Source organism: Phyllobates terribilis, unplaced genomic scaffold (genome assembly GCF_046119375.1).
Source record: "Phyllobates terribilis strain yellow unplaced genomic scaffold, ASM4611937v1 Scaffold_11__3_contigs__length_659146591, whole genome shotgun sequence".
Lineage (NCBI taxonomy): Eukaryota > Metazoa > Chordata > Amphibia > Anura > Dendrobatidae > Phyllobates > Phyllobates terribilis.
In genome coordinates this window covers 308,890,695-308,905,367 of record NW_027362771.1, presented here as the reverse complement: position 1 = coordinate 308,905,367, position 14,673 = coordinate 308,890,695, and the positions used below count along the sequence as shown (strand labels likewise).

The following is a 14,673-nucleotide window of genomic DNA, read 5'->3' as shown; positions in this document are numbered from 1 at the left end:
GACTTTGCAATCCTTCCCTCTAAAATGATATACATTTTATTTTATTTTTTGCAATCATTTCAATAATGGAAAATAAAAAAGTGCCACCATTGTTATTCATCTTGACAGCGTCCTATAAATTGGGAAAAAATAATTGTACCCAAAATGCACGTTTCATTAACAAAAAAAATTGTTTTTTTTATAGTTTTAACACTTTTTTCAAAATAAATAAGACTGGAACTGCAGCGCCGGCAGAATAACACATCCCTGTGGTGTAACCACATCACACACCACCCTAAGGAGACAAAAAATCCTTCCAAGCCAATCAGTAAAGAATGCGCCATTGAAAGGTTGCATTGCTGACATAACCAAGTGTAAGAGCACAGAGCCCTTATTGTTGGGGGTTAGGGGGCTACAGCTGATGTGGCAGATGGGGCTGAGGGCAGAGTCTGGGGGACCAGGCACCTGTTTGGGGCATTCCAGTCCCTGCAGCAGGAATAGTATTAATTGACTGACACATTAGAGGGAAATCCGAACTAAAGCCCATAATAAAACATAATCTATATAAACCCCAGTGTTCTCCGGGGGGCACCTAGAGAAGCACGGAGCCCCCGGCACTGCTCTCCCCTGAGCTACGCCGCCCACGTGCGCCACCACCCCATAGCCAGGTATAGCAGCACTGCTCGCTCATCCTGTCTGACAGCCCCGCCCACACCGAACTTCTAACCAATAATTAAGAAGAAAAACAAGTTCTCGTACCCGCCCCCTTACTCCAGCCAATCAGTGTGCGAGTTGAGAGTAGGCGGTGTCTGTCAGCCCCACTATGCAGCACGTGCTTGTCACGGAGCTGTGAGTGACAGTTGTAGCTTCGGCATGGAGGGGAGCAGCAAGGGCAGGAGGAGGGACCCCGAGGTGAGGAGAGGGCTCGGGGGGTACGGAGAGCTCGACCTGCAGGACTGCATGCAGTGGCCTAGGCGAGGGGGCAACCTGCAGGAAATGGGGCCAGTCCTATACCAGTGCCGTGAGGAGGAGATGGCAGTAAAGGGATTTCAGGGGGTGGGCGGACATCGGTGGTAATGTGATGGGAATGCTGGGACTTGTAGTTCCACAGTAGCAGCAATAACTTAGGCTGCTTTAGTTAGGTCCTAAAGTGTCACAGTCGATAGAGTTCCCTGCGCTGCGGCCATATCAGGGTCACTGATCTCTGGAGCTGCTGTGTTTTCCATAGGAACGCATGGAATGTCGCAGGGTGTGATCTGTGCACCTGGAAGCTTCCTGGAAGATTCTGCCCTAAAGGTTTTGTCTGGTCACTTTTCTGTTCAGCTGTAGGTTAAGGCTGTGCTCACACTTTGTGTAAATGCTTCTTTTTATCTGCACCACTACGCAATAACGAGTTCTCATGAAATCACATCCGCTTTGCTTGGACAAGTAAATGCAGCAGATGTTCTGCACAAAATAACGTAGCAGAAAAAAAACGCAGCGTTTACGCTACGTGGGAACATGGTCTTAGATTCCTCATTAGTTGCAAATGAGCAATTATTGTAAAGTGTTGAAATGTCACACGTTTGGTTTTTGGTGCCAGTGAATGTGATTGTGTGTCATTACCCACAGGTTGTGATTTAGTAATACGATATCGTAATGTTAATACTGTGTGTAATAGACGCCATGGAGAACTAGGCCGTACTGATCAGTAACCTAAAGGGGGCACATTACATCACGGGGCTGTCTGCTCACTCGCTGGATAGATCAGTTGTGCGGTATTATCACCTATCTGTTTCCTGTTCTCTCTAAATAATGCAGCACTGTGCAGAGTGTAAAGACTCACTGACAGACACTAAGGCCATCTTTATAGGAAGCCAGTATATTTGTATGGTAGGAAAAATCAGTAAACGTTGGATGGACATACGGTATAAACTCCATGTAAATCTTCCCTAAGTGCTCTGTCAGGCATCAGTGTTATTTTTCCTTGGCGTTCCATCAGTATATTTGGTCAGTTTTATCAGTTTTTCACTCTATATAGAGAAGCTATGTGGGGATTCATATTGTATATCAGAAGCTATGTGAGGGCTCACTGTATAGAGATGAGCTGTGTGGGGGCTCACACTGTATATAGATGGGCTGTCAGCATACTTAATTCTGCTCAGTTTTAAGTGATATTAATTATTTTACATTAATATTATGTTAATATTAATATTGAGCAGAAATAGTTTCAGCCTATTGGTTCGGCCTCCACAACAGCCACAGTCTGTCATGTGGCCCCTCAGGAAAATTAATTGCCACCAGCGATAGACTATCACTGAATAACACGGATAGCACTCGTATGAGAAGAACTGAGGTGTGAAGGAGCCCTTAGATGTCACTCCAGGAAATGGTGCTACGTGCTAACTAACCACTGAGCCACCATGCTACCCATCTACAGAAATAACCAATATTGAAGCTTTCAACTAAATAGTTTTCAAATGCTGCAGTCAAATTCCAAACCAAAGGTTATATCAGAAAAGATTTTTAGTAAATTTCCTTCTAAAATCAGCATATGATGTTCTATTTTTGTCATTTGTCAGTTCCCTGTCTGTCAGACAGGCTCAGGAGCTGAGCGTGCATTGTTGCCGGCACATGATCACTGTATTAGGCCATGGCCCCACTATCAGTATTTGGTCAGTATTTTTTCTTGGCAGTGAGAGCCAAAACCAGGTGGGGAACAATCTTATTATACCTTACAAGAAAAGGTATAATAGAAACAATTCTGCATTTATCACCCACTCCTGGTTTTGGCTCCCACTCCTGAGAAAAAATACTGACCAAATACTGATAGTGGGGCTGTGGCCTTAGGCTAAATTCCCACAAAGAGTATTTGATGCATTTTTTCCCCACTGTGCATTTTTGTACTCAAAAGATGCAGCATATTACAGTTCCAGCAAAGTGAAATGGATTTCTAGTAATCTCATGCCCACTGTGCCTTCTTTTTTTAGACTGAAAACTGACCATCAGTGCTTTTTTTCCGGTTGCCGCAATACTACAAAGAATAGGAAAAAAACAAAACAAACAAGCCCTGTCACAGCTCCATCGACCGAAAAAGTAAAACATTACAGGCCTCAGAACACAGCAATACAAGGATTTTTTTTTTTCTTTACGAATTTCTTTTTCTACTTAACGGGAATCTTATCGGTAGGATCAACGCTCCTAAGTCATCTATATGGACGTGTAGGTTATAGGAAGCTGAGTAAAATGATACCTTGAAATCTGCGATCTGATGTCTTATTCCAAAGAAATCCATGTTTTCGTAATATGTAAATGAGCTGTTTAGATCTATGGGCCGGACACTGATCTCCCAGAGCTTATTGTACATGAAAGGGGGCGCTACTAGTGTGATGTGTAATGGCTGATCTCACTGCAGTGCTGTGTGTGATTATACCTAACACTTCTTCATTTCCATCTCACAGGCAGCCTGTGGGGGGAGGATCAGAACAGAAGAGCTGAGCTTTGTCTCATTACAAACATATCTTCAGTTGCAGCTCTCCTCTTGTAGTGCTGTCAGCTCAGCTGTACTTTCCTTCTTCCACACTGGCTTCCTGTGAGATGTAAGCTGAAGACGGGTTAGCTGTGTATTATTACAACTATTAGCCATTACACATCACACTGGTAATGCCCCCTTTCATGTATAATAAGCTCTGGAGGCAGATTCTCATGTAGATCAGTGTCTGGCACATAGAATTTAAAGGTTTTCCCAAAATAAATGAATACCTCCACCTTTAACCCCTCTTATACAACAGTTTACCAATTTGTATATAAGACCCCCAACTCCCCCTTGCATATCCAAAAAATACCTTATATAATGCTCCCATGCAATATGCTAATTGGCTCGTCCGCCTGGCTTGATTGATATGTATGATGCACCCTACGTCCTCCACACAGCACTGCAAATCTTCTGCTTGAAGCACATGCACACTTTGCTCTGCCCTGTATACTGGCAGTAACATGGCAAAGTTCGCCACCGCAGTCTTGTGCTTCAGCTGCGCAGGCACAAGATTTACAGCTCTGAGTGGATGACATAGGACGCATCATCCACATCAAGGCAGGAGGATGCAATTGCAGGGATAGGCTTATGCGCTGGGCAGAGACCAGCAACGCCCTTCAGACCAGACTGCGCCAATTAGCATATGGCGAGTGAGAATTCTTTAAGGTATTTTTTTGATATGCAAAACTATAACAAACACATTTTTTGACAGAAAAAGAAATGGCAAGTTCCACCGCATACATATGGAATTTTTTCAATCTACGTATGTTAAACATTTTAGGTCCATCAATTTCAACCTATAATCTAAGTCTACCTTCAGCCTTAAAACTATGAAACTTTTATTTTCTTAGCTCTGACTTGGTTAGCTTGCATCAGTACACACTGGTTTGGATGTGCTGGTCAGTTTTTTTTGTATGCAGTATCCTCCCCATGACATGTGCACTCCTACTCCCATCAGCCTAAGGGGGTTTTAATTATCTGGATCCTCCCTGCCCTAATGCCTCTGGGCAAAAATATATATAACTGAACATGAGGTTCTTAGTTTAACATTCTGATCAGACTGTATGAAGCCCACTGCCACGTCACGGCAAACCTCGTAGTGGGTCCTAACATGAATATGTTACTTCATGTTCAGTTATATATATTTTTGCCGAGAGGCATTAGATCAAATGTATGATTTTTGGAGGTGCGGTCCATGCTCCTTTTTTTGCATTGCATATTCTTTCCCCTTTCTTGGACTAGCACTCCTCCCATTTGACACAGGCGATTTTAATTAGCAGGAGACTGCAAAGAGGGTCCAGCCTATTTTTGCTCTCATTTGAGAGCTTGAGGAGGGTGAGTCACAATTCTCCTTTCTTGTGGTGTTGGTGCAGTGTGTTGGCCATTGTTGCTGTGGTTTTGTGCTTGCGGGGCGGCGCGGCCTGGAGTCATGGGGACTCGGTCTTGCAGCATGGGTGCTGTGAGGCACCAAGCCGCCCGCCCTGCTGGTGCATTGTCGCTGTGGCGGTGGTTGGCGCACGGCTCCGCTCCCGTTCAGGCAGGAAATGTTAGGACCCACTACGAGGTTTGCCGTGGCAATGAGCTTCATACAGCCTGATCAGAATGTTAAACTAAGAACCTCATGTTCAGTTATATATATTGTTGCCGAGAGGCATTAGATCAAATGTATGATTTTTTTGGAGGTGTGGTCCATGCTCCTTTTTTTTTGCAGAACTAAGAAAATAAAAGACACACTCTGAAATGTCAAAAATTGCAAGCTTGGAAAATAGGAACTGCAATATTGCCATAGAAAATAGGTAAATACTACTTTATGTACATACGGAATATTGGAAAAATGGAACTGCAATATTGCTACAAAAATAACAGAAAAAAAAGAGAAGGTACTTGGCACATAAATTGGCCAATTCACGGGAGCCCAAAAGCCATTGACAAGGCGTAGCTCAGTGTTGGGGAACTAACCTGATTATGACACCTCTCCTGGGATGAAAAGCCTACAGTCTATAGTATGATTTTTTGAAGGTGCGGTCTATGCTCCTTTTTTTGCATTTTCTTAGTTCTATTGACTTGGTTAGCTTGCACCTGTACACACTGGTGTGGATGTACTGGTCAGTTTTCTTGTATGATTTCTTTTTCTGTTAGAAATTATTATTATTATTTATTATAGCGCCATTTATTCCATGGTGCTTTACATGTGAAAAAGGGGTATAATACAAGAACAATTACAATAATCTTGAACACAATGTGACAGCGACTGGTACAGGAGGAGCGAGGACCATTTTTACATATCCAAAAAATACCTTTTATAATTCCCCCTTGCCGTATGCTAATTGGTGCTGTGCCATCTGAAGGGTGTGGTTGGTCTTTGCCCAGTCCCTCCATCTATCCCTGAAATAGCATCCCCCTGCCTTGATGTGGATGACGTGTCCTACGTTATCCACACCTCTGTAAGTCTCATGCCTGCGCAGTTGAAGCTCAGGACTGCACAGGCAAACTTTGCATAGTTACTACTGGCGCATGTGCATTACAGGCAGTAGTAGGGCAGAGCAGAGTGTTCCTGCGCAGGGCTGTGCTTCAGCTGCGCAGGGATAGATTAGCAACGCTGAGTGGAGGACATAGGATGAATAATCCGTATTTTTGGAATATGTAATGCTATAAAGGACAAAATCATGACATGCTCCATTGTAGACATATAATGTATATTGCAAAGGTTGAAAAAAAAAATACATAAATACATAGGTCCATCAAGTTCAGCCTTTCTCCACCAGTTATAAATTTTCTGTTGCTATGTAATTTCTAACCCACAATGCCATGTATTGTGAGAAAAGCATTTAGCCCCTTTTTAAATACGAATATAGGCCCTGATTCAATTTTCTTGCCGGTCATGCTGACTGGGTGTGTTGGAGTCAGACCCTCCTGGTTCATTAAAAGCCACACGCCTCTTAGTAGATCGGGAGTGTCTGGAGTAGTGAACGCCACCGCTTCATGTGAAGTAGATAAGTTGTGACGTCCTACCCTGGCTCCGCCCACTTGGCGAAGCTTTGATAACCTGGCAAGAAAACGACAAAAGGGCACAAAACTTTGCTACTTTTCAAAGCAATTTACATGAATACATCTGGCATGTTTTTGCTTAAATATTAAGGATATAGATATTCAAATAGTGTCTGTAATGGTAGTTCCCTTTGCACCACTCCGCAGGCTCCGTGCTTCCATGGGGGCAACTTCCCACCAAGTCACCAGCAAATTCAGAGACCTATAGTTTCCAAGGCACCAGAGGGACAGTTCTATTCCTTTATTCATCCAAAATGCATCATAAAAGCAACGTTTCGACCAGCTATCTGCCTTTTTCAAGCATAAACAAAATGGCATATAAAGCTGATATCCAAATAGGCTCTTCAGAGAGGAAAATGACCTGAACTTTAGCACCATCTGTTGGGTGTAGAAATCACAATATCAACCCTTTATAGGGACTTGTAACCAGGGCTGTGGAGTCGGTATAAAATGGACCGACTCCAACTCCTAAAGTATATAATAAATTGAGTACAGTAGTTCAATGCAGTTTGTGGGGAATATTTTTTCATAAGAATTTGGGAAAGTTATGAAATGTCCTATTCCTGATCTAAGGGACTAGATTTTTAGCTGAGATGAATCTGTGCTCCAGTAAATTTATCACTTAAACATGAGCCATGTATGAGGGAGTCGTGGAGTCAGTGTCATGGAAATTGAGGAGTCCGAGTAGGAGGGTTGGCTTACCGACTCCACAGCCCTGCTTGCAACATGACTTCTGGTTTGGCTTCTTTACACTATTTGCAGACATCTGTTTTGGGGTGTTTGCCCCTCATCAGTGCAAAGCAAGAGGTCTGATTTGGCTGGGTGAGAGGCCTCTGACTGAGTCTAAGGCTAAGTGCCCCCGATGCAGAAATGCTGCAGATTTTTTCCGCATCTCCCTGGCAGGAAAAACGCATGCAGATTTTACATGCGTTTTTCCTGCCAGGTAGAAGCGTTTGTCAAGTGTTTTTGCATGCATTTCTGCATGAGGGTTATCAAGCGCTTTTCCAAGCGATTTTAGCATCACTTGGAAAAGTGATTGACAACTTGGACACACTACACTGTGTTCCAAATTATTATGCAAATAATATTTTCTCAGATTTTCCCAAATTACCTATATGAATTGCAGTCATTGTAATTTTCCAGTCAAATAACTATTAGAGTACAATTGAAAGGTTTTTGTACAAACTGCCTATGATAACAGTTTATTTAAAAAAAAAAAACAACTCAAAACTGCACTCAAAATGCATGTTCCAAATTCTTATGCACAGCAGAGTTTTCAACCTTTTCATTTTAATAAAGAACAAAAAAATGGTGATTTTTGAAATTATAAGCATTAGCAGATTATTACAAACTGTTTGATTTCAGTTTGTAATAACCTGCTAATGCTTATAATTTCAAAAATGACCATTTTTTTGTTCTTTATTAAAATGAAAAGGTTGAAAACTCTGCTGTGCATAATAATTTGGAACATGCATTTTGAGTGCAGTTTGAGTTTATTTTTTAAAAAATATATTGTTATCATAGGCAGTTTGTACAAAAACCTTTCAATTGTACAAATTCATATAGGTAATTTGGGAAAATCTGAGAAAATATTAATTGCATAATAATTTGGAACACAGTGTATATAAATCCATGCTACCGGCATAGATTTATATAGTGTGACCAAGTTAATAGTTGATAAAAAGATTAAAACTGGTGAAAAAAACAAACAAACATTATACTCACCTTCTGATGGCCCCTGGTCTTTTCTCCGCTGCGTCCGATCTCTTGTACGGGTCGCGGTGGTGTGAAAGGACCTTCCATGACGTTATTTAGTCATGTGTCAGGTCACACGACCGTCGACGTCAGCGGTCGCGTGACCTGTCACATGACTAAATGACGTTATGGAAGGTCCTTTTAGACCATCGCGAGCCGTCGGGGAGCCAGCACGCATCATACAGGAAACCGGGGGACATCGGAAGGTGAGTATATGTTTGTTTTCTCCTTCCCCCCCATGCCGGCACCAGGGAGAGAGGGGATCCGCCCTTCAAGGACAGGAAACCTACAGATAAAAAGGGCGGTACCTCTCTCCCACATCAGTTGGTTTCCTGTCCTTGACGGGACCCTACAGTCCGGAGGAGGCATACCTGCGGGGTGCCAGAAGATGGACGTCATGGGATGCCAGGCCCGGCCAGTCCGATCCAGGCAGCGGCGGTCCCCCTGCCTCGGCTTGTGCGGTGTCCTGAAGCGCCACCGCTGAGGTAAGTGGGCCTTTAGGGTGTGCGGAGGGGGGTCTAGACGAAGAGGAGTGCAGGATTGTGCTAGACCCCCCTGGTTGCGGAGGAGTGAACGCACGCGGCCCGACAGCATGTATTTAAGGTTCCGGGTTCACCGCGCATGCGCGGCGCCCCCGGATGACGCGGCGCCGCAAAGCATGACTGGGTAATCCAGTCTGCGCAGGCACGGGCGTCCTCCCCCGCATGCACGTGCAGGGGCACCCCCGGATGACGCGGCGCCGCAATGTATGACTGGGTAACCAGTCTGTGCAGGCGCAGGTGACCCCCCCCCCCCCCACGGGTGCAGGGGAGGAAGGGGGGGGGGCAGGTCACTACAGGCACTATGGGAGGGACTCCCAGTGCCTTAAAACACAGCTGAGAATGCCAGTATTTGCTCTTCTGGGCTCTGTACTGTAACAATGAGTGACCAGGACCTACCTGAGGAGCAGCAGCTACATCCTCAGTCGCCACCACCACCACCGCCAACCCAACGGAAAAAGGGACCGGAAGGCCAGGACCGGAGTGGAAGCGGGCGCTCTGGCAGATCGTCGCAGCGCAGCAAGGACTCCACTTCGGCATCTTCCAGGAGGACTCCGGCTACAAAGATGGCTCCACCTCCTGAACCGGTACCTTCTCTTTCGTCTGGTTGGTAAGTGAACTTCGTGAAAGTCCACTTTGTAACTAGGGGCCCTCTCTTTTGTCTCCCATAGGGAAAAAAGAGTAAAGGGAAAACATAAAATAGGACTTGTGCATTATGCACTGAGGACTTGCCCACTACTTGGGAAAAGAGACTCTGCAGCTCCTGCATTGAGCAGACCATATGCGAGGGAACCCCGAGATTTGCCTCTGATCTTAGAGACCTAATTAAGTCACAAGTGGAAAACACTATTAAATCTTTTCAGGGCAAAAGAGTAAAGAAAACTAAAAACATATCCCCCGAGTCCACGTCTAGTAGTTCTGAGGATGACGGGGATTCAGACACTTCCACCTCTTCCTCCTCCTCTTCCTCGTCTACAGTTAGAGGAGGTCGGAGCTGTTTCCCCTTTGAGGAAACAGATAGCCTCATCAAGGCAGTCAGGTCTACCATGGGTCTAACAAATCCCCGGCCCAAAAAATCCATACAAGACTTGATGTTTAGCGGCCTAGAACAGAAAAAGAGGAGATCTTTTCCACTCAATGAACATGTTCATTCGCTGATTATGAAAGAGTGGAAAAGACCTGAGAGGAAGGGCTTCCTTTCCCCTAAATGAAAGTACCCATTTGAGGACCCCGTATGCTCCTTTTGGGAGAAAGCACCGAAACTGGATGTCGCTATAGCTAAACCTTCAAAAAAATACTCCCTTCCATTTGAGGACATGGGTGTCTTGAAAGACCCCATGGATAAAAAGGCAGACACCTTCTTAAAGGGTTCCTGGGAAGCCGCTGGGGGGGGTTAAAACCAGCGATAGCTGCCACGTGTACGGCCAGATCTCTAATGGTCTGGTTGGACCAGCTAGAATCACAACTGAGGCAGAAGACATCCAGAGACTCAATCCTTGAAGCCATCCCGATAATGAAAGGGGCAGCAGCCTTCCTGGCAGACGCCTCAGCGGACTCCGTCAGGTTAAGTGCTAGAGCGGCGGGGCTTGCCAACGCGGCTAGAAGAGCACTTTGGCTCAAATGTTGGCCCGGGGACCTACAAACTAAATCCAGATTGTGCTCCACCCCCTGCGAGGGCGAGTTTCTATTTGGGCCTGCCCTTGATGACATCCTGGATAAAGCAGGAGATAAGAAACGGTTTCCTGTCCCGTCTAATACTGCTTACAGGAAACCTTTTTGGAGTAGACTACTTATGCGTAGGAAACCCCCTAAAGAGCAGGATAGGTGGGAAGACAGGAGAAGGAAGACCAAGGGATTCCTATTTAACAAGCCCTCCAGTGATAACAGAAAGGCCCCCCCCCCAATGAAGTTTTGCCCTGGGTGGGGGGAAGGCTATCAAGTTTTCTCCCGGACTGGGAGCTAATATCCAACAGCTCATGGATTCTGACCCTAATTCAATCGGGTCTGAAACTTCAGTTTTACAAAGTCCCTCAGAGAAACTTCATTATAACCCCCGAAAGATCCTCAAACGAGGAGCAACTAGCCTTGGAGCAGGAAATCCGGGGACTAGTAGGGAAAGCAGTCCTCCAGGAGGTCCCGGGGGGGGGGTAGGAAGGCATGGGGTTCTATTCTCCACTATTCCTGAGAAAAAAAACAGATGGGACATACAGGACGATTGTGAATCTGAAAAAGCTGAACAAGCTGTTGAAGGTGGAAACCTTCAAAATGGAAACAATAACATCTTCAATAAAAATGCTGTTTCCTGGTTGTTTCATGGCCGTCCTGGACTTAAAAGACGCTTATTATCATGTCCTGATACACAAGGACTACCAGAAGTTCCTCAGGGTAGCTGTTCCTATGGGTGGAGTGGTCAAGCACTACCAATATACAGCCCTCCCATTCGGCATTGCCATAGCCCCAAGGGTCTTCACCAAAGTGGTTGCAGAGGTGATGGCTCATCTAAGGGAGCAGAATACCCTGGTCGTCCCATACCTAGATGACTTCCTGATAATAGGCAGCTCCTTCCTGGACTGCAAATCCCATCTGGGAAAGGCCATGGATTCCTTGACTCGCTTAGGGTGGCTTTTGAATCTGGAAAAGTCCAAGACGGAACCATGCCAGATACAGGAGTACCTAGGCGTCATACTGGATTCAAAAATTCAGGAGTGTCATCTCCCCTCAGGGAAAACTCAAAAAATCTTAAACCTGATATCACGGGCAAAATCCCACCCGTCTATGTCCCTTCGGAAGGCCATGTCCCTGCTAGGTTCCCTGACAGCGTGCTTTCCGGCCTTTCAATGGGCTCAAATACATACCAGAACCCTTCAGTGGGAAATCCTAGAGGCAGAAAAAGCACTAAAAGGGCTTTTAGAAGGGCGGTTAACGCTATCTGTAAAAACCACACTTTCCCTAGAGTGGTGGGGGAACATACACAATCTGGGCTGGGGGATTCCTTGGACAATCCCGACACCTCAAGTCCTGACCACAGATGAAAGCCCCGGGGGCTGGGGGGCCCACCTCAACAACCTGGTAGCTCAGGGGGTCTGGACAGAACGCGTGAAACTAATGTCCTCAAACATGAAGGAGCTCCTAGCAGTAGAGCAGGCACTCCGGGAGTTCATGCACACACTACAAGGACATCACGTGAGGGTCTTCTCAGACAACCGAGTAGTAGTGGCATATCTGAACCACCAGGGGGGTACACGCTCCCATTCCCTAATGCAGACGACAGGGGTCATCTTTCACCTAGCCGAGAAGAACTTGCAATCCCTATCCGCTCTACACATAAAAGGGGTAGAAAACCACACCGCAGACTTTCTGAGTCGGACTCAATTGAAGCAGGGCGAGTGGGAATTAAGTCAGGCGGTTTTTGGGCAGATTGTACAAAGGTGGGGCCGTCCCTCCATAGATCTGTTTACCAGCAATCAGAACAAAAAAACACGCTCTTTTTGCTCCCTAGATCCCAAAGGGAACCCGGTAGCCGTGGATGCCTTTATGATCCCTTGGAATTACCCTCTAGCTTACGCTTTTCCTCCGACCGCTCTGATTCCAGCTGTTCTGAGGAAAATCAGAGAAGAGGAAGCGAGGGTAATCCTAATAGCTCCCTTTTGGCCAAAGAGAGCATGGTTTTCATGGCTGAGGAGGTTGTCAATCTCCGATCCATGGGTTCTCCCGGAGCTCCCGGACCTTCTTTCTCAGGGTCCGGTCCTCCATCCTCAGGTGTCAAGCTTACACTTGACAGCCTGGAATTTGAGAGGGCTCTTCTGAAGGACAAAGGTTTCTCCCCAAATTTGATCACCACACTACTTCAAAGTAGAAAACCAGTCACCACCAAACTATACGGGAAACCCTGGAAGAAATTCCTGTCAGTCTCCGGTTCCAGGTTGGGTGGGGAGGTTCTGTTGACAGCTATCCTGGAATTTTTACAGAGGGGTTTGGAGCAGGGCCTGGCCACAAGTACCTTAAAAGTTCAAGTTGTGGCCCTGGGAGCACTTTACAATTTTGACCTAGCCAGGGATAGATGGGTATCTAGATTTATTAAGGCATCAGCTAGATCCCGCCCTATCCCATCCCGAAATACTACACCCTGAGATTTGAGCTTGGTCCTTTCAGCCCTAACTGAGGCACCTTTTGAACCCCTGTCAGAAGCATCCCTAAAAACTCTGTCTCTAAAAACAGCACTCTTGGTAGCTCTCACATCCGCACGTAGGGTTAGTGATATTCAGGCCCTATCGGCAGGCCCCCCCTTCACACAAATCTTGGAGGATAGGGTTATTCTGAAAACTGACCCTGCCTATCTACCAAAAGTGGCGTCAAGATTTCACAGGTCCCAGGAAATCACCCTCCCTTCTTTCTGCCCTAACCCTAGGAACACGAAAGAGAGGGTCCTGCATACACTAGACGTAAGAAGGTGCCTAATCCAGTATCTAGAGGCAACACGAGTGTAGTCAGGATAGTTCTCTCTTTGTCTCCTTTCAGGGTCCTCGTAAGGGGAAGAAAGCTTCTAAGGGCACGCTGGCCAGATGGATAAGGAAGGCCATCACATTATCTTACTCCTCACGTGGAGAAGCTGCCCCGGAGAAACTGAAGGCCCACTCAACAAGAGCGGTGGCAGCCGGTGCTACGATAGAGCAGATATGTAGAGCGGCAACCTGGTCTTCCCCCTCTACCTTCTTTAATCACTACCGGCTAGACTTAACCTGTTCTTCAGACCTTGCTTTCGGGAGAAGGGTTCTGGAATCTGTGGTCCCCCCCCTAATGAGTCACTTCTCTGCAATTCTCTCCGTGGTGCCGTCATGGGGGAAGGAGAAAGACGTAGTTACTTACCGGTAATGGGATTTCTCAGAGCCCATGATGGCACCCGTACATTCCCCCCCTTCACGTGTGGGTGCGCACTCTTATTAGTTAATTATTGTAGCCACGTGGTGTGTCTAGCGAGGTCTTAAATTGTAAAATTTTGTGTTACTAACCTGGTGGTCCTCTCATGCTCTGTAAACAACTGATGCGGGCGAGAGGTACCGCCCTTTTTATCTGTAGGTTTCCTGTCCTTGAAGGGCGGATCCCCTCTCTCCGTGGTGCCGTCATGGGCTCTGAGAAATCCCGTTACCGGTAAGTAATTACGTATTTTTATTTTAAATTCTTTTTTTTCAGGTACTATGGTACTCGGGTCTGGAGGAGAGTCTCCTCTTCTCCAGACCCGGGTACCATCCGCACATTGAATCGCGTAATATCCGCATGTGCACATGTAGTCATGCAGATATTAAGCAATTCAATGCAAGTCAATGGCGGCAATTACACTGCGTTCCGCAAAATTAATGGACATGCTGCGTATTTTTCCGCAATGATAATCCGCAGCGGAAATTTCCGCAGCATGTGCACAGCACATGCGGATTATCATTGGGGACCATGGGGCACGTATTAGCAAGCTTTTTTTAAGCGTTTTCGCTGCGGAAATTCCGCGGCAAAAACGCTTGAAAAACACATAGGGGGCACGCAGCCTAAGGGGTAAAGTTTCTCCTTTTGGAGAGTTCCAAGCCGGTTTAAGGAGACTTATAGGCCATGCAATGCTCCTCTGGGGAAATTAAATATGCAAACTGCCTCTTAATAGAGGAAGAGGACAAGAGCTTGTCCAGAAGCTGCAATTTACAGTGTGATGTGCCTTAACAGGAGAAATGAAGTGTCTCCAAGGATGAGCTGTCTGTGTAATGCATGGGTTACTGGGTCCTCCAGAGTGAGAGATGGTCTTCTCTGGGTAACATTCGAGGTTCCTTGTCTTATCTCAGAATGCAGTGTATGTAT

At 45.9% G+C, this 14,673-nt stretch overlaps 1 protein-coding gene across 6 annotated transcripts in view; it reads left to right on the top strand.

Moving 5' to 3' along the window:
• The first annotated feature begins 767 nt into the window (after window positions 1-767).
• Window positions 768-14,673, top strand: part of STRIP2 (striatin interacting protein 2) — a 70,979-nt gene continuing 57,073 nt past the window's right edge. For 2 of the 6 annotated variants that reach the window (XM_073652515.1, XM_073652513.1), the window contains exons 1-2: window positions 813-891; window positions 1,208-1,275. In XM_073652515.1, the coding sequence (XP_073508616.1) occupies window positions 1,219-1,275 (57 nt within the window). In that variant the 5' untranslated portion in view covers window positions 813-891; window positions 1,208-1,218. Of the gene's footprint in view, window positions 892-1,207; window positions 1,276-5,204; window positions 5,290-14,673 lie in introns of those variants that run through there. The other 4 variants (XM_073652516.1, XR_012251252.1, XM_073652517.1 and 1 more) reach the window with 4 other exon arrangements.